General features: G+C 35.4%; 1 protein-coding gene across 1 annotated transcript in view; it reads left to right on the top strand.

The window, feature by feature from the left end:
- The window catches only part of LOC149808564 (chromatin-remodeling ATPase INO80-like), a 172,678-nt gene that overhangs the window by 50,593 nt on the left and 101,162 nt on the right, over positions 1–20,923 (top strand). The window contains exons 16-23 of the mRNA XM_089979145.1: positions 4,857–5,059; positions 5,384–5,468; positions 6,287–6,404; positions 10,463–10,548; positions 10,953–11,120; positions 14,161–14,260; positions 15,125–15,229; positions 15,987–16,089. Coding sequence (XP_089835271.1) covers positions 4,857–5,059; positions 5,384–5,468; positions 6,287–6,404; positions 10,463–10,548; positions 10,953–11,120; positions 14,161–14,260; positions 15,125–15,229; positions 15,987–16,089 — 968 coding nt within the window. The remainder of the gene's footprint in view (positions 1–4,856; positions 5,060–5,383; positions 5,469–6,286; positions 6,405–10,462; positions 10,549–10,952; positions 11,121–14,160; positions 14,261–15,124; positions 15,230–15,986; positions 16,090–20,923) is intronic.

Here is a 20,923-nt window from a genome sequence, read left to right as displayed (position 1 = left end):
ATAATTAGTACTGTGTGTCCTAAAGTGCTCTCCATTACTGCCATCTCACCTCTGTCTGCATGGGTTCAAGTCTCCGATTCGGCTAATGTGGTTCTTCCTCCACCATTAATACTGGCTGCCATGTATAGCCTATCGTAAGCTAAAAAATGGCATTAAACCGTACAGCAACAACAACAGTAGCTGTCTTTTCCACTCTTGAGTTCTTGATTGATATGTGTGAGTGTAAAAACTATTGAATATATAAAGTTAAGTCTTCAGGTGCACATGTTTCTCAAATAATTCAGTTGCATCACAAGTAGAGACCGACCGAAATTTGGTTTCAGTTTCGGCACCGAAAGTTGGCAAATGCCTCTTTCGGCATAGTTTCGGTTTCGGCCAAAGCCAAAAAGTTAGCATTCGGTTTCAGCCGAAACTGATGTTGTCTTTCGGTCATCAGCCAAAGATCTATTGTAACTTTCAGAATGCAACGCTAGTGCTGTGTCTATTATTCTGCTTGTCGGCCAGTCAGTCGGCGCTAGGTAATTCTAGGCACTGTTGCATTTCAGTCTACTTGTGTGTTGAATACAGAGATTTCGAAGTCTGACAATATTGATAATTTCAGTTAGTTAAACTGTAGCGACTTAATCTGTGTGAAGTAGAAAATTGAAGTTAATAATAAACGGATTAGTTAATCACTGCAAAGAATGTCAAAAAATGCAGTCTGGGATTACATCACAAAAATTGGTTCTGATGCAAGCTAGGCACAGTGCAAAGAATGCAACAAACTGTTATCACTTGGCAGCGATAAACCAAGACTTCAGACAGTTTCGGTTAGTTAAACTGTAGCGACTTAATCTGTGTGAAGTAGAAAATTGAAGTTAATAATAAACGGATTAGTTAATCACTGCAAAGAATGTCGAAAAATGCAGTCTGGGATTACATCACAAAAATTGGTTCTGATGCAAGCTAGGCACAGTGCAAAGAATGCAACAAACTGTTATCACTTGGCAGCGATAAACCAAGACTTCAGACAGTTTCAGACTTGAAAGGTCATCTGGCCAGCTGCCACACAGAGCTCCATGATACGTATCTCAAGAGGTCCATGAATGACGGAGCAGAGCGTGCCTCGAAAAAGATGATGTTGGAAGAGAAAGCGACTAAACATGCCTTACCGAATTTTGTGCAGTCATCCTTGACATCAATGGTCGAGAGCAGAATGGTCTGGCCTTATGACCACGTTGCAGTTCAGAGAATTGATAAGTGCATCATGGACCCCTGATCGTTGTTGACATGTTACCCTACTCAGTTGTTGAAGTGTAGCATTGCATCATGACCCAGGCCTATTTAATAAATCTTGAGTTCGGACATTTCGGTTTATCTTTCAGTTTCAGTTTCAGCCGAAGGTGTAGTTAAACTTTCGGCTTCAGTTTCGGCCAAAAGTCAATTATAACTTTTGGTCTGGTTTCGTTTTCGGCCGAAACCAGAAATTTAGTTTCGGTCGGCCTCTAATCACAAGTCCCGCTTTCACAAAGCCATGGGTAAATAGGACTAGTCTCTCACACATTTTATCTATGGCAACTTTCCTCCACTAAACATAGATTTCCACAGGGAGCAAGGGGCAGTGGGTTACATGCTTGGTTCACATGGAATGATGATATAATTAACATAAGTATGAAAAGATAAAACTTAAGCCACTTTGTAGACAGCAGTTTAAGTGATAGATCATATAAGTATGTTTAAATTACTGATTGGCTTGGTGTTGCTTGGATACTCGGCTCCAGATGATGTTGAGCACTCTGGCAAAAACACATTGTTGGGGATTTATCTTGACAGGTGTATGATTTGTGCTCAGACTTATGGTAATATTGTTTTAACCAATGAAGCTACCACCACTTATCAGCATATTTTTCTTCTTACATTTTTTATTTTGGGTATTCGTAGAATTTAATATATGAAATAAAATGCCCATTAATATGCCGACTTGACACGCAAATCCATGAACTTAAATACCAACATAAATGTATTTTTTTAACAAAAAAGCACACAAATTTATACCAATAAAAATAAATGAAACCATATTATAGTTTATATTACTATCAGTTATATTTTTTTATTATTATTTTTTTTATCATCATTACTATTATTTCAGGCAATTTGGCATAGTTTCCTTTTCAAAAAGAATTCACGGTATAAATTTTATCATTTGTAAATTCTGCTGGAATTCTCAGAGCTTCTATTTTTCATGTAGCAGGTTTTGCTTACAAATCTGGCAAGGAATACTGCCAGTTCAGCTGCTATTATCTTGTGGCTGGAGACAGCTGTCTTGAGGTAACATAGTCCAGATATAGAAAGTGCCAACCCAATGATTGACAGGTCACTTTTGTTCATAGGCTAATAATTCTCTCTAAATTGAAAAACAGTTTCAATCATGTATGCACTATCAAACTTAGACAAGTCTACGTCCTCACTTCCATGATCTTACAGAATTCGGCATAGCACTTCTTAAGAATTTTGAACCTACAGAATATCTTGTATAAAATAGTGACTGTAGTTTTCATCTATCGTCAATCTTGGATTAAAACAATCAGCCTAATGATTACATTTTAATCTCAAATATGGATGGATATTTATTGAAGATCTGGTGTGCACATTGTGAATATCAGTTCATTTCTTCTGGGACAAAAACAGCATTTGTACACAATGATTTATGCATACATTCCATTAAAATACTTTCTTTTTTTGTTGAAAATTGGAATAATTTGAGTCCAATTGTCCGACAGAAATGAGCATGTGTTTGAAAGCAGACTGATATTTTGCATCAGTCATTGTAAGAGCTTGCCATAAACATGATCCACAAACTACAGTAAATACCAAAATAAATTGTTGAATGGGTATGGGTTGATAAACTGAAGTAAATTCAGGTTAAATAAGTTCTTTAATAATCTATTCTGCTGAATATATTTAATACAATACATACACCCCACTCCCACCCTCCAAAAATGCGCATGGGGTGGAGGTGTTTCTCTAAGATCAATGGTTTAACTCAACTATTGACCCTATAAGGTTTCTAAGCAATATTATGTTTTTGTTCAGAATTTTTAAAAGGACAGTAGAGATAATAGACAAATTTAAACTTGCACTGACAGTTTGAAACTATTACAGTGAATATATACAAGCTAAGGCGTGCTTACAAATCAATCTAAACAATGACTTGTACGCCAAACACTTCATTTGCAAAGGGGCCCCGAGTGGTCTAAGGTGCTCACTGTTACGGATCATTGATATCTCACCTCTGTCTGTGTGGGTTTGACTCTCAGGTTCAGCCAATGTGGGTATGTGAGAAAGCATGCCAGTAGCTTCTCGTGGGTCAGCGATTCTTTCCGGGTTTTTCCTGGGTTCTTCCTCCACCATTTGCACTAGTCACCATGTATAGCCTATCTTGTGCTGAAAAATGGCGTTAAACCCTACAACAACAACATCATTTGCAAAGTTGATACATTAGATTGATCACATTAAGTAGTAAGAAACCATTGTTTGGTTAGGAAACATCTGTCCTTTGATCACAGAGAGCAGATGACTGCGTGAATTCTGATGAGGACATTTCATAAATGAAATGGGAATGGCCATAGATACCAGGACACTGCCTCATGATGGTGAGCATTAGTGCATATTTGACCATATTTTGGAAAATCAATCTACCACACTTTCAGCACTATTGTATTTGCTGAGGTAAAATGTTTGAATGATGCAAAGGATCTCCAAATGGTTGTCATGGTTTCAGTTTGTGTACACTGCAGTGCTGCATACATTGCAGCAAAGAATATATCACAGAGAACCTTTTTCATAACATCAAAATTACACTAAACCTTGACTTATATTTACTTTTAATTAAACTGCATTTTTTATCCCAGTGAGGTATGAAGTTGGTGATGATTTCCATTCTAAGTAGAAGTTAAAAGTCTGTGCTTAAATTACTGGAAATATCACGTGCAAACAGACAAATGAAGCTTATCAGGGCCAACAAAAAAAAAAGTATTGGGTCTTAATTTAGTTTTAGCATCAGGAATGTCTCACCATAAAGAAATTATGTTTGGCATGGAAGTACTGTAACTGTTTGTGTCAGCATGTAGCCACTGTAAACAAAACTGATCTTATCATGTCATAGATAGTCTTTAAGGACAGTTGTAATAGGGTATTTTCAAGTAATTTATAAAATGCCACAAACTTTTATTCTGGTACGGAGAGTATAAAAAAAAACATATCTCCTATGGCTGATATTGAATAAATAAAGTGCAACCTGTACGTCCTGTTCACAATATTTTGTTTGTTTGCAAATTGCTTCTTAGTGACATTTGAAGACCAAATTGATTGAATTATATTTTTATTATTTTGGCACCCAGGCTGAAGATGATTTTTATAAGTGTCTACATTTTTCACTGATGTTTGTTATTTCAGTCTTATTTTATTTTATATATAGATCAGATAGAAGTATTGTATCTATAATTGTATCTGATAATTTATGGTTTTGTGATTATACTTCCCAACAGTAGTAGAAACAGATAATGTTACTCTTGTCCATCCTTTCATCTGTTCATGTATCACACCAAGGTTAAGTCTTTTCAGACAACATGGGGAGGTATCTATGTACTACGAGTACATTTCCAGTCATGTTAAAAGCTTACAATCTGTAGTGATATTTGTCCTAATTAAATGTCCTTAAAATCTCAAACTTTTATGATTTTCCATATGCAAGTTTCTTGTTTTCGATATATTTTATCCTTGAATTGTTTTTGTTTCTCTTTGAATTATTTTTGTGTGCGTATTTAAGTATACCTCTTATTTCCGTCACGGTTTTATAGTGTTTGTAATTTCCTCAGGTTGTTCCATATTGGGGTAACACCCAGGATCGTCGAATCTTGCGCAAGTTCTGGGACCAGAGGTGTTTGCATACAGAAGAGGCATCTTTCCACATTGTGATTACAAGCTATCAGCTGATCATCCAGGACGTGAAATATTTCCAAAGGATAAAGTGGCAGTATATGATACTGGATGAAGCCCAGGCCATCAAGAGCAGCTCAAGGTTAGGAACGAAGTTTTTTATTGTTCTACAAACCTTTTTGCAGTGCTTTTATATTATCTGTGTTGACTTTTTTACCACAGTTGTAAAGACTAGGTTAAATATGCATATTGCTGGGCCAGATATTATAAAACTGGTGTCCTATATTCCATTTTATGCATAGAATGGTAAAGAGAGATTGTATAAGTTGGTCACATTCTACTTTCTACAAGAATAACTAGCATCACTTCGAGTTTACACGGATGACCCTAAATTGTGACAGTTGTGTCACGTTTTATCAAGAATGATTTTAAATAATAGCCAATTATATCTTCTTTTTTTGTGCAGTGCCAGGTGGAAGATTCTGCTGGAATTTAATTGTAGAAATCGGCTCCTGTTGACAGGAACACCAATACAGAATAGTATGGCAGAGGTAATGCATTTATGATAATGAACAAAAAATTGTTTATTTTTAGGTGGATTTTGGCACTACTGTAAGATTGGTTTCAGTATGGAGGTTTTGATGATTGCTATAAAATCAGGATAATAAAACTTAAGGTATTTATAAGTTTTATAAAGTCACCTAGCCCAGGGCAAGCAGACTGGTAAATTGAACTTGCCCTTGGTAAATTTGAATTTGCCCAAGTATAATAGCCCAACATGAGTGTAAAAAAAAATCCCAGGAAAACAAGATTAAATAAAACATGGAATATTTTAAGAAAATCACATTATGTTTATCTTCTGGCACCTTAAAATCATATGCCAATAATTATCAAAAATTGTACATGTAAAAATTATATGTAGATGACAAAGGGTTGGAATTCAGATATAGGTAGAAGAGCATTTTCAGTTTAATTTTCCAGTCATCTTACCCCGGACTTCTATAATAAAAAAAATGTAAATCCCAGGATTAGGAAGTTTCCTATTTTTGCCTGATATCGGACTAGTCTTATCAGCTACATCAGCAGTAATGAAAGCTTGGTTGCTTGTAATGATTAATTTATACTCACAAGTGTGACCACTAATATTATCCGTTTACTTAATCATTATTATCTAGCATATATTTTATAAAAACTGCCTTCCCTGAGTATCATGTGTGCTTAAACGGAACAGCCCTAAGCAAATAGAACAAATGAAATTTGTTTGCAGGTGAAACATTGATACACATTGGAACCCATGATTTTGAACCTCAATTGGTTTTTGACTAGTAGTTGTTCATATTGCTGTGCATACATTTTTAATTTCTTGCAGCTGTGGGCTCTTCTCCATTTTATCATGCCCACCCTATTTGATTCCCATGACGAGTTCAATGAGTGGTTCTCCAAGGACATTGAAAGCCATGTTGAGAGGCAGTCTGGAATTGATGAGAGTAAGTTTTGCCATTGATTGCCTATTATCAGAGTTAGACTTTTATCTTGCCTGTGTAAGCATGGTGAGATACAGGAATCCCTTTTCTCATCATTGTCATCATCAGTAATGTTAAATTTTTGTGCTGAAGTTTTTGAATGTCCCATTTTTTTGTTGACAGGCTTCATTTAATCTCAGCATTTGCTTGACACATCTAGCACTTGAAAGGTTTTGACTGGCATATATGGTGATAGGAAATTCAAAAATGTATTGAATTGTCTTTGATTTGTTTATTCATGAAAGTTTCAAATAAAAACCTTTAGAAACGTCACATTCAATGGTCACTAGGTCTTGTTTGCAGATTGTTTCTTTGTTGGATAATTCAAGAAAGGTGTTGCAAGCTAAGCTGAATTCAGAGGTGACTGAATCTGGTTTACATATTGTTTCTTTGCCTGACAATCATGAGAGGTGATGCCAGCTAAGCTTGTTACAGCCCAACTGCCTGATGGCTATACTGCTTACATACAGTTAGTAAATTGGGGGTAGAGGAGAGCAACTTAATCCTTTTGTGAACAGCTGTGTGGTAAATTTCAAACATTGGCTTCACAGTGAAGATATTTTTAAATGAAAGATTCTTGTTTTAATTCGTAGATGTTTATTTGCCAAGATGAAACAGTAGTAAGTATTGGTCCTAATTTTACTGCGATACAGACCGATATCCACCATTTCAATTCATAATAATGATGCAAACTCGAATGTTAGACCATGTTTGCAGGCAAGAAATTTGCCATGTATTACCATGAAACAAGATGTTGATATATTTTTGACATCTCTGGAACTCAGTATCTCAGAAATAAACCCCATTTTTCACCAGTGCCACGAGTTTTTTACAACCAATTGCAACATTGGTCACTTCAAAGGGATAGAATGCGGTTTTGTCACGTGTCAATGACTTGTGAGCTGAAGCAGTAAAGTTATTGATGCAAACATGCATAATAGATTCCAGGTCATGATATTTTTCAGGCATTCGCCGTTTGATCCTTAAACTTTTCCTGAAGTGTGGTGACACAACAGTTTAGTAATAATCACATGGACACTTTGATCGCTGCTTATAATGGTCAGCCACGAGAGAACAGTGACACAGTCATCCAATTTGACAAAGTAAAGAAGGAGTGGGTGATTCTCATGTTAATAGTGACATTCAGTTTGACAAAGTAAAGAAGGAGTGGGTGATTCTCATGTTAACAGTGACATCCAATTTGACAAAGTAAAGAAGGAGTGGGTGATTCTCATGTTAACAGTGCACAACAATTAGAGGAATATCTGAATTAATGACAAAACTAGTTTCAATGAAAGGACAGTACCCGATAAAAATTTCACAGATACTTGCAGTGGCAAGCATAGCTTGTAATAGCAGATTTTCACATGAGAATTTGATCAAAATTAAGCTGAAATGCAGGTTGAGTGTTGACACTCTTGACTAACTTGTGAAGATCAGTCTTGTTGATGCTGATATAAATGGCTTTTATCCAGTGTCGTCAGCATGTAATTGGAAGAGAAATTGAAAAAGACATCTTTATCAACAAAACAAAGAGAATCTTTTTGTCAAAGAGATGAGCTTTAAGTGATAGGATTTACCATATTGCATATGTGGCGTTGTCATGATTGGTATTGAAATACTGTGTAATATGTTTTGCTAACCAAAGAAAGTACATTTTGCTAACTAAAGGAAGTACATATTGCTAACCAAAGGAAGTAAAAAATTGTTGTCATTGAAGCCTGTCAAAATGTTTGCTTGTACTAAGGGCAGTCCCAAAACCAAAAGCAATACTGTCTTGTACACATGGACAGTCTCTGTACCAAAAATGATACTCTTCAAAAAGATGGTTAACTCCTAAACATTCTCTGTACCAAAAACTGTATTGCCTAACACAGATGGCTAATGTGTGTTTTCTCAGTATCAAAAATTGTGTTCCCTGACACGGATGGCTAATGCATGTAGTCTCTGTACCAAAAACTGTATTCCCTGACACAAATGGCTAATATATGTGTGATCTCTGTATCAGTAACTATTTTCCCTTTCACTGATCTCTAACACATAGGCAGTCTTTGTAGAAACACAATACTCCCTCACACAGATGGCTAATGTGCAGTCGCTGTTTCGAATCTACCCAGCAGTTTAGAAATAAATAGTTACAGACAGGAATTGATGGATAGACAGACAGGATCATATCCATGGCAAGAGTGTGAGAAATAAATCTGTATGCCTATGATTTTGTGTGTCCATGAAATACAAGTCAAGGGTATGCTGGCGATTTGCATATCCCTGAAATACATGCCAAAGATATGCCTGCAGTTTGTATATTCCTTGTAATACAAGCCAAAGATATGCCTGTGATTTTGTCTATCTTTGTAATACAAGGCAAAGATATCCTGTGAGTTTGCATACTCTTGTAATACAAGGCAAAGATATGCCTGAGTTTGCATATCCTTGAAATACAAGCCAAAGATATGCCTGTGATTTTGTATATCCTTATAATACAAGTCAAAGATATGCCTGTGAGTTTGCATATCCTTGTAATACATGCTAAAGATATGCCTGCAGTTTGTATATCCTTGTAATACAAGCCAAAGATATGCCTGTCATTTTGTATATCCTTGTAATACAAGGCAAAGATATCCTGTGAGTTTGCATACTCTTGTAATACAAGGCAAAGATATGCCTGAGTTTGCATATCCTTGAAATACAAGCCAAAGATATGCCTGTGATTTTGCATATCCTTGTAATATCAGCCAAATATATGCCTGTGAGTTTGTATATCCTTGTAATACAAGGCAAAGATATGCCTGTGAGTTTGTATATCCTTGTAATACAAGCCAAAGATAATGCCTTGCATATCCTTGTAATATCAGCCAAAGATATGCCTGTGAGTTTGTATATCCTTGTAATACAAGCCAAAGATAATGCCTTTGATTTTGCATATCCTTGTAATATCAGCCAAAGATATGCCTGTGAGTTTGTCTATCCTTGTAATACAAGCCAAAGGTATGCCTGTGAGTTTGTATATCCTTGCAATACAAGGCAAAGATATGCCTGTGAGTTTGTATATTCCTTGTAATACAAGCCAAAGATTACCTGTGAGTTTGTATATTCCTTGTAATACAAGCCAAAGATATGCCTGTGAGTTTGTATATCCTTGTAATACAAGCCAAAGATAATGCCTTTGATTTTGCATATCCTTGTAATATCAGCCAAAGATATGCCTGTGAGTTTGTATATTCTTGTAATACAAGCCAAAGATAATGCCTTTGATTTTGCATATCCTTGTAATATCAGCCAAAGATATGCCTGTGAGTTTGTATATCCTTGTAATACAAGCCAAAGATATGCCTGTGAGTTTACATATCCTTGTAATATCAGCCAAAGATATGCCTGTGAGTTTGTATATTCCTTGTAATACAAGCCAAAGATATGCCTGTGAGTTTGTATATCCTTGTAATACAAGCCAAAGATATGCCTGTGAGTTTGTATATCCTTGTAATACATGTCAAAGATATGCCTGTGAGTTTGTATATTCCTTGTAATACAAGCCAAAGATATGCCTGTGAGTTTGTATATCCTTGTAATACAAGCCAAAGATATGCCTGTGAGTTTGCATATCCTTGTAATACAAGCCAAATATATGCTGTGAGTTTGCATATCTTTGTAATACAAGCCAAAGATATGCCTGTGAGTTTGCATATCCTTGTAATACAAGCCAAAGATATGCCTGTGAGTTTGTATATCCTTGTAATATAAGCCAAAGATATGCCTTCAATTTGCATATCATTGTAATACAAGCCAAATATATGCCTGTGCGTTTGTATATCTTTGTAATACAAGCCAAAGATATACCTGTTTATATTATTAGTTTTTTGTATATCCTTGAAGTATAAGCCATCTTTTAGTATTAAATATGAGGAAGCCACATTTGCAGACATATTAATGGAGCTAGGAAAGGATAAACTTGTATGCCTCTGAAACCTCTAAAACTAATTTTTTCACTTGATTAATCTGTATACATTTTGTACATTTTCCAGATCAGTTGTCCCGACTACATATGATTCTTAAACCATTCATGTTGCGGCGAGTAAAAAAAGATGTGGAAAACGAGCTTTCTGATAAGGTTTGTTTGTTCTGTAATAATCCAAAGTTGAGTAGGAGAAGTTTTTTTGGTAGTTTTTCATTTATTTTAAAATGTAAAGCACAAGTTATTATCATAGATAAAGCATCAGTGCCAAATACAAATGTTATTTCTTGTAACTGCAGTTACTTTAATTCACATCTGTCTAATATATTGTTCATTTCAGAAATGAAAAATCCAAAACATAATTTGAAATTTTGTTATAGAAAGTTGCTTGTGGGGCATAACATAGGTTATATTTTTTTAAAAAAAACATATCTGACTGAATTTGTTGTTTATTTTGTTCTTGTATTTTTCTGTGTAGAAAGTGGCTTAACTTAAATGTGATCTTTTTGTGACTGATGTTAGTAAATGTAATCGAGGTATGGTAACTTTGTGTATTTTAGATTGAGATTTTGGTGTACTGCCCACTGACAACGAGACAGAGATTGTTGTACCAAGCCATTAAGAACAAGATTTCCATAGAAGATCTTTTACACACTGCTACCTCAAATAACTCGCAGTCCCAGTCTGCAACCAGCAGCCTCATGAACTTAGTTATGCAGTTCAGAAAGGTCAGGTTATCTCTCCAGCTTCCTTACTCCTCCATTTACCCATGTTTGTCTTTTTCAGTTTTGCATTTTGGTCAGTTTTAAGGTACTGATGGAGTGTTAGCGTTCCATTAACACATTTGTAGTGAAAAGAGTACAATTCAGTTTGGTATGGTGAAAAACAGTGAACTGCTTCAACCTAAAGTTCATCCTTCAGACTAGTCTAATGCCCCAGCACAAGTTGGTCATTGTTGTTCCATGAAAGGATGAAGACATGTCTTGTTCACTACATCTATATTGCATAATTTTTATTCATTTTTTATTTTTTCCCAAAAAAACTGTCCATCTAGCATGCCCATGTCACATTCAGTACTAATGAACAGCCAAACCACCTGCAAACCAGCCGGCTGTTCTGGTATGACATATTCATCTGGCAGACCTGGTTTACTATGTCTTATCTTACCAAGACTTGTATAATGATGATGGCATTATTTATTGTGTGCTATCCTGTATGGTTTATCTGGATATGCAAACCGAACTTGAACAGGACTACATAATTGTGAGTGTGAAGATATTCCTGCACAAAAGCTTTACTTGGATCCAACCATGCAGCCGACTGAGTTCACCTTCAAGGTTGCTGTCAAAAAATATACAGGGTGTTGTCAGCTTCAGAATGTTCTCCACCTCCTACCATCTAGCCCTACTTTAGACTCAAAGAATTGGCAGATGTTCTCCACCCCCTACCATCTAGCCCTACTTTAGACTCAAAGCAATGACAGATGTTCTCCACCCCCATACCATCTAGCCCTACTTTAGGCTGAAAGCATTGGCAGATGTTCTCCACCCCCTACCATCTAACCCTACTTTAGACTCAAAGCATTGGCAGATGTTCTCCACCTCCTACCATCTAGCCCTACTTTAGTCTCAAAGCATTGGCAGATGTTCTCCACCCCCTACCATCTAGCCCTACTTTAGACTCGAAGCATTGACAGATGTTCTCCACCTCCTACCATCTAGCCCTACTTTAGGCTCAAAGCATTGGCAGATCTCAACAATGATGAAAAGACTCCTTCCTGCTGCTTCCCTATTTGGCAGAATTTTGGGAGATTAATTACTGAGGAAAAAAATTTATTCAGGCAATATAAAGGCTTTCTTTTCTGAAAATCATGTACCAGTGGCATTCTCATTTTGCTGGTACTAAACCCACTCCAATGCATTCCATACTCGTGCAAAAGTTACACATATAGTCTTGTTAAATTGAGTGCTGAACATAAATAATTTTTCAGTATATTTTGTGCTTGTATTCTGGTTCTAATCCCAATGTATTTTGCTCTTTGTAACAAACATTTTGACCAGCTGCAGAACAATGTTAGTAGTAAAAGTGTATCTTATTCATATGTGCTATAATTCAGGCAGTGTGATATTTCGATTACATACACTTTTTTGCCACATATAATAGCAATAATTACACTTAATACCTCTCGGAAGGTAGGCATGTATGGGATTGAGAAAATAGATAAGGAATCTATATATGTTGTAAGATCAGTAAGGATTGAGAGAACGGAGAAATAATAGGAAGACCTTACATTAAAAAAGAGTTGTCTTTATATTTATTCCAGGCAGTATTATATTTTAAAAATAGAAACAAATAATTTCAGGCTGTTTGAACTGATCTTGTTTGTCTTTCTATTTTATTTTATTTTAAAAATTTCCCATTCTTGTATGCATTTATTGGAGGGGTGCAACCTGCAGGGATTTGACTGGGACTTTGAGGCATTCTATTAAAGTTCTATTTTTAACTTGTCACAGAAATGAGGCAATAACTATAAGAATGGGCATTGGTGTCATTCTGTTAAAATCCTATTTTACCTTATGACAGAAATTAACAACATGAATAGATCAGATTAGTTTTCCAGTGGAATAAAAGTTAGAGATTAAAAAATTTTCTCAAGTCTCTTCTGTCAGTATCTATAAGAGATACAAATAGGGAAATAAATTGGGGGAGATATCTAAGGAGCAAGCTTAAGCTTGAGATGTATCATTGAATTTATCATCATTTCATTACAATTTTAATTTTAAACATTTATGTAAAGTATAGTTCAGTTTTCTTTTAATTCAAACACTAATCATGCAATTAAATTTTTTAACCATTTCTAAGCTGATTTGTTAATTTAGAGATATTCCCTGTTTGTATTTTTCTCTTTATTAAATTTTAGTATACAAATTCGTGGTACAAATTGTTTTTATTAAAAAAACATATCATAATTTTAAATTTAGGGAATACATTTTGAAATGGCCCATCAGTGGGAAATACTAAGAAATGTTTGAAAATGTTGATGTGTACTTTTCTCTCGTTTCAAGATTCTGTTTCAATGGCAAGTGACACATGTGTACAAAAATAAATCAGAAATGATAAGCCCACCATGTACATGTAATGTACATCTTATAATGCAGATTTGAGACAGGTCAGAAAGCAGCCCTAATTCATTGTTATCATTTAACAAGCCTGCAAATGAGTTTTCTCTGGATATGAGAGGATCCCTTCCTCTAGCCATCAGACTGCTTTGGTGGCCTAGTGGTTAGAGCATCTGCCTCAGATGTGGGAAGTCACAGGTTCAAACCCCAGCTCAGTCATACCAAAGACTTGTAAAAACGATTCTAACAGCTGCCTCGCTTGGAATTCATCATTAAGTGGTTATTGTTAGGATTGGTCAGCATGGTGTCAGAATAATGTGACTGCATGGCAAAAGGTACTACATGTCTGTGGCATGATGCCCCAGTCCTAGACATCACTGTAAACTGCCACACTGCAGACATTGTAGGAATATGACTGAAAAATTGTTAAAGATACATTAAAAATCTAAATCACACACACACACAATCCTCTAGCTAGTAATTTATGTCAAAGAAAATTTAATTTTTTTGTGTGCAAAAACCAGATTAATTCAGAACACAAAAACATGAATTCGCAATATAATGCTTTAGATGATTGTTGAGCACTTTCATGTTTGAATTGAAAGATTAACTGGAAAAATAACGGTTGCATAACATGAAACTTTTTCAGGTTTGTAATCATCCAGAATTATTTGAAAGACGGGAAGTGAAATCTTCACTGTACATAAAGCCAGATCAATTTATCATACCAAAACTGGTTTTCCGAGATGGTAAGTGAAACAAGTTACTTATTTAACATAAAATAATATTGCTGTTGATAATTTTATTCACAAACTTTTTATTTTTGCAAGATTATACATCTGGTTTCTGGCAGCTTTTCAGCGCAGTTCTCTTGTTTTTGTTTGACTGCTACAATACATAGCATGCAACTTGACAATGTTTGTATGCTACCTATATTGCTTCCCTAGTTATCCACCATCTTCATGTTGCATCATCAGCTGGCATTTTTTTGAAGAAGTTGACTTGATGTATGGAGTTATCTCCCATTTGTCAGAATACCATGATAGCATTATTTGGACTAGAAAAGTCAGTTGTTGAAACAAATGTGTGTCTGTTGCGTGTGTGTGTGTGTGTGTGTGTGTGTGTGCTACATTTGAAAGGTCATTTCTGATTGGCTGTTAGTGGAAACTTGATCTCACACTTAGGTTTTTTTTATTTTCAGGCCAGGCCCCCCTCCATAAAACTATTCTTGACTGCAAAATCTTGCTTGAAAATATTCTGACTAGTTAGTAGACTGGATTTATCTGTTTTGAGTAATATGTCCACACCTGGAGTAACATTTCTTACTCAAAATGCTCTGTTAAGTATTATGACAAAGGGGCTTGATGTGCTTTGCATAATGCCCAACAAATCAAGGTCCACTGTGTTCAACCTATGATTTCCAGTGAACAGTATAGACCCTGATGTGCTGGTGATGGCAGATTTATTTCGAAGCAGTTTACAGTTTGATGCATGATGAAATAATGTATATTATTAAGGAATATATATATATATATATATATATATATATATATATATATATATATATATATATATATATATATATAAATAACCCTTTATTCTATGTATTACAGGAATTCTGGACCTGGCACTTCCAAGCAAACGTCATTTGGTGTATAACAAGTTGTACATACACTCTCCAGATCATGTGCATCATTCCTTGTTTCACCCTCATTCTAGTAAGTTGTTTTGTTTAGCTTTTTTAAGTCTACCTCATGTACCTACAAGTCTAACTGCAAACTGCACAGATCCAGATCTGCCGTCACATAATGTACCGGCCATTCTGGGTTCGTGAAGTTTGTTAGGAGTAATCAGTAGAACAAACGACATAGACCCTGATCTCCAGGTGCATTATGCTATGGCAGATCAAGGTTTTTGGTGTTTGCAGTTTGACTTGACTTGCAAGCAAGTATATACAGTTCAAGGTTTAATAACACTATCTGGAAAACTCAGTGTCAGGATTTGCAATTATAAAATTAGTATTAAACCATTTAACAGCACCTTCAGTGCCCATGGGAAGTTTTGCCACTTGAGTGGGGTCATTTTCCTCAGCTCAGCTTGTTTGTTGTTTGTGGCAAAAATAAGTTGAAAGCTATGTTCAATAAAGACAATTATATTAGCATGCTGCAGAGCTGAGTAAAAATGTAATCTCTGGGCTTATAATCTTATTGCATTGGCATTTTTAGTTTTCATTTACTGGAATCATGGCATGCTGATATGGTATAGACGATAGTAACATAATTGTATTGCTGTCAGTTTAATCTAGTCAAAGGTAGTGTAAGCTATGCATTTATAAAAACGCAGATTTATAAAGCACAAAATAGTTCATTTATTTACACTGATAAAACTGGACAATTCATTTGCTGCTCTACAAGATGGCAAATGTAGATTTTTTAAAATGTTACCTTCATGTTTGTTTGTTTTTTTAAATTTCAGACAAGTCTTCTTCTGTTGTAAATGGTTGTTATTCTTTCACCCGCTTCATCAATTTGTCCCCAGCAGAACTGTATGCTCATATGATGGGAGGTCTGCTTGTAAGGTAATACACAATTTTCATAGCTTCTTTACTTGTCAGGTAATGCACAGTACTCAACAGTCCTTTACTTGTCAGGTAATACACAGTACTCAACAGTCCTTTACTTGTCAGGTAATACACAGTACTCAACAGTCCTTTACTTTTCAGGTAATACACAGTACTCAACAGTCCTTTACTTGTCAGGTAATACACAGTAGTCAACAGTCCTTTACTTGTCAGGTAATACACAATACTCAACAGTCCTTTACTTGTCAGGTAATACACAGTACTCAACAGTCCTTTACTTGTCAGGTAATGCACAGTACTCAACAGTCCTTTACTTGTCAGGTAATGCACAGTACTCAACAGTCCTTTACTTGTCAGGTAATACACAGTAGTCAACATTCCTTTCCTTGTCTGGTAATACACAATACTCAACAGTCCTTTACTTGTCAGGTAATACACAGTACTCAACAGTCCTTTACTTGTCAGGTAATACACAGTACTCAACAGTCCTTTACTTGTCAGGTAATACACAGTACTCAACAGTCCTTTACTTGTCAGGTAATACACAATACTCAACAGTCCTTTACTTGTCAGGTAATGCACAGTACTCAACAGTCCTTTACTTGTCAGGTAATACACAGTAGTCAACATTCCTTTACTTGTCAGGTAATACACAATACTCAACAGTCCTTTACTTGTCAGGTAATACACAATACTCAACATTCATTTTATGGGAACTTGTCAGGTAATACACAATACTCAACACTTGCTAGTCTGGTAATATGCAGTAGGTGACACTCCTTTATTTGTTAGGTTGCACAGTACTCGACAGTCGTTTAGTAATGCACAATACTACTTGTTGGATAATACACAATACTCAACAGTCCTTGTTGGATAATTATAGGTTACTGCATTTGTATGGGAAAATATGAACGAGTTTTTGGATGGAATACTACACGAAATTGTGAGTGAGTATATCCTTCCGACAAAATGAGTTCATATTTTCCCATACAAATGCAGTAACCTTTTTATTATATGCTCATTTTTTTAATTCTACCTAAGGTTTAATTATATAAATAAAATACACTACAAGAAACAACCTAAATGAATGAATGCCGTATTCCAAACTAAATACACAAGCGCAGATTTGTCATTACACAATGACATCATTATTAATGCACACATAACTCCACCCAGATAAATTTGAACTTAGTCACACGCTTGAGATAACTTTTGAAAGAAAATGGCATGTCTAGTTAAAATTGAAATTTGCAGTCATATTGTGAACGAATGCACATTGCAACAACTTTTCCATTTGATCTGGAATGAATATATTTTGGTATTTTGTTTCGATTCGATGAAAGTTTGTGATTTTGGACTGGATTCATCTATGCAAATTATACATGAAATACATCAGATTGAAGTGGCACGGGAGAAGCGTGTTTATGTCTGCAGATGTGTTTCTGTTTCTGTCATTGAATGTTTGAAATCATAATGTGGGAAAAATATGAAGTCTTTCAATTGCAATTATCAAAAAGACGTTATGGAATTTAATGCTTATTTCATTTTGAGTGCAGTAAGGAGGATGCAATTGCACTTATCGAAATTACAGCACAATTTCAAAATGTGTAATCCAGACTGAAAACCTATGTCATGGCTCATGTAATTCGGATTTGCAGAATTAAGAAAAAACATTTTGAGGAAATTCAGGATGTAAAACTGTAAGTATATTTTATTTTGCCATTCTTATCACCAGATAAAGAAGACAGTATATGCCTTGTCACTTGTATGTTATTTGTAAGGACCTAACCTTCCGTCTTTTATATAATGTAGCTAGCCTAAATCCGTAACATTGTATCGACGCGGAATGTGCTAAAACAGCTGGGGTTTTTTGCGGTCCACGAAACATGTTTTAGTTCATTCAGAAACAAATTTAAACAGCCACAACGTAAAGAGCCTCTTACACGAGTGTATATGATTTGTTTACAAATCAAACGTGCTGGCATATGCGTCATTGTTTGTTTACAATAGAAAGTAGTTCCTTTATTCACATGAATGCTATATGTGTATTGTCGCGTGCGTTCAGTATCGGGGAATATTGAACAATTCTGACAATGTAAAGTTAACGGGGAAAAAAATGAGCATATAATAATACACAATACTCAACACTTCTTGTTGGATAATACACATTACTCAACACTCTATTACTGTCAGGTAATATACAATGCTCAACACTCCATTACTGTCAGGTAATACACAATACTCAACACTATTACTGTCAGGTAATACACAATACTCAACACTCTATTACTGTCAGGTAATACACATTACTCAACACTCCATTACTGTCAGGTAATACACAATACTCATCACTCCATTACTGTCAGGTAATACACAATACTCATCACTCCATTACTGTCAGGTAATACACAATACTCATCACTCCATTACTGTCAGGTAATACACAATACTCAGCACTCCTTGTTGGATAATACACATTACTCAACACTCCTTGTTGGAAAATACACATCACTCAACACTCCTTGTTGGATAATACACATTACTCACCACTCCATTACTGTCAGGTAATACACAATACTCAACACTCCTTGTTGGATAATACACAATACTCAACACTCCGTTACTGTCAGGTAATACGCATTACTTAACACTCCATTACTGTCAGGTAATACACAATATTCAACACTCCATTACTGTCAGGTAATACACAATACTCAACACTTCTTGTTGGATAATACACATTACTCAGCACTCCTTGTTGGAAAATACACATCACTCAACACTCCTTGTTGGATAATACACATTACTCAACACTCCATTACTGTCAGGTAATACACAATACTCAACACTCCATTACTGTCAGGTAATACACAATACTCTACACTCCATTACTGTCAGGTAATACACATTACTCAACACTACATTGTTGACCACTCCAGTGGCCTAGCGGTTAGAGAGTCCATCCCGGATGCAGAAGGTCATGGGTTCTAACCCCGGCCAAGTCATACCAAAGACATAAAAATGGTACTAACAGCTGCCTTGCTAGATGCTCAGCATTAAGAGGTTAGTTTTTGGACTGGTCGGCCTCATGTCAAGATAATGTGACTGGGTGGGACATCATGCTACATGTCTGCGGCATGATGCTCCAGTGCTAGACATCATTATAAATTGCCACACTGCAGACATCATAGCGATATGACTGAATAATTGTTAAAGCTACATTAAAAATCTAAATCACACACACACACACACATCCATTACTTGTCAAGTAATATACAATATTCAACATTCCTTTTATGGGAGGTCTACTTGTCAGGTAATACACAAATCTCACCACACCCTTGTCAATTAAAGCACAATACTTTATCTTCCTTTTGTGTATTTAGAACAAATTAATCAACTTTCAAGTATAATCAGAGTGGTCAAATAAGACCGTTTCACTTCGAATTAGAGCTATGTTTGAAATTTTCAGTGGAACATATAAAAATATCTTGATGTAATAGTATAAGTTAGTGTTGACCATAGCAGCAAAAATTACCTGTGTACATTTCTATGTTTAAGTAAACATCTGACATTCACATACCCAATAGATCTGCTTTTGTTGTTGCATTTGTTATTTTTTGCAATAGTCTTTCTGTGGTGTTAAACCAGGCTGGTCTTTGGAACTTTGGTAGAGATTAGATATTTATTCCATTTAGAGCTTGTCCTGGTTTGAAATTAATACTAATCAAAATTATTACTAATCCAAGATCAGAAAATATGCTTACTGATTACTAAACACATGGACTTTACAATCCATTGGATCGGTAAAGATGTTCCACCAGTCATGATCATAAATTAATTGTATCACGTGTATCTAATAAAACACAGGATTACATTCCTTTTCAATTGATCTATTGTATCGAGTAGCTGCAAAGACCCTGCACTTGATGAGGTATTAAGAATTCTGTCAGCCAAGTGTTTTTCACATTCCAAGTAAATAAGGGCACTGCTTGTCATAACAGTATGAATACTAGAATTGCCTCATACCCTGGCTCAGCTTAGTAGCTTAATTACTGGCAGTATAAAATGATTTTTTCGATCATTGTTGAAAAACATTAACTGCATTATGAGATGGCAGTTGGAAAGATGTGGAAGTTTTTGCAAGATTTGCAGTTGCCACCAAAACATCAGAAATGAGATGATGACAAGAAAGAGCATGATTGTAAATGCAATCAAGAGAAGAAAGTTCAAAAATACCAAAGATCCAGGGAAAAGGAATTCAAAATGCCGAAAAACTGAGGCAGTGTTCTGTACAGCGTATTCAGAGAAATAAGAAAGTGCACAGAGCCTATAATTCATTGACAGATGTAAAAAAAAAAAAATAATCCTTAAATTTATAAAACAGTGAAATTGAAGCAGAATCCTGTGGATCAGTGGAAAAAATTATAATTTTAAGGTGGGGATGGGTATTCCTAAAGCACTCGCTTGTTGACAGATTTTGTTAGCATTGCAATTTCAAAATGTGCCAAATCTAATTTTGTATCTACAAATCTTGCTTTATAATGGATAGTATCTAATTTGGGGCTTTTCCTTGTTATTTTTGCGCTGTTAAGGTAATTTGATCTTTGATCAGTTTACATGTAGGGTTTCTGGTAACTGTATAACAGTAACAGTAAAACAGCTGTTTTTCATCCAAAATCAGAAAACAGTAAACAGCTGTTTTTTTTCTAACTGTTTTACTGTTTCTAATGGACATTGAGACATTGGATTTTGATGCTATCAAAATTCTTCTGAAGGCAATGGAACCTGTGAAACTTGCTGTTGAGAATCTAAGTCGAGAAGACGCGAC

This window comes from Sinohyriopsis cumingii, chromosome 1, assembly GCF_028554795.1.
Source record: "Sinohyriopsis cumingii isolate HCF-2022 chromosome 1, ASM2855479v2, whole genome shotgun sequence".
Lineage (NCBI taxonomy): Eukaryota > Metazoa > Mollusca > Bivalvia > Unionida > Unionidae > Sinohyriopsis > Sinohyriopsis cumingii.
The sequence above is the reverse complement of the archived record's forward strand: the minus strand, read 5'-3'. Positions and strand labels throughout refer to the sequence as shown.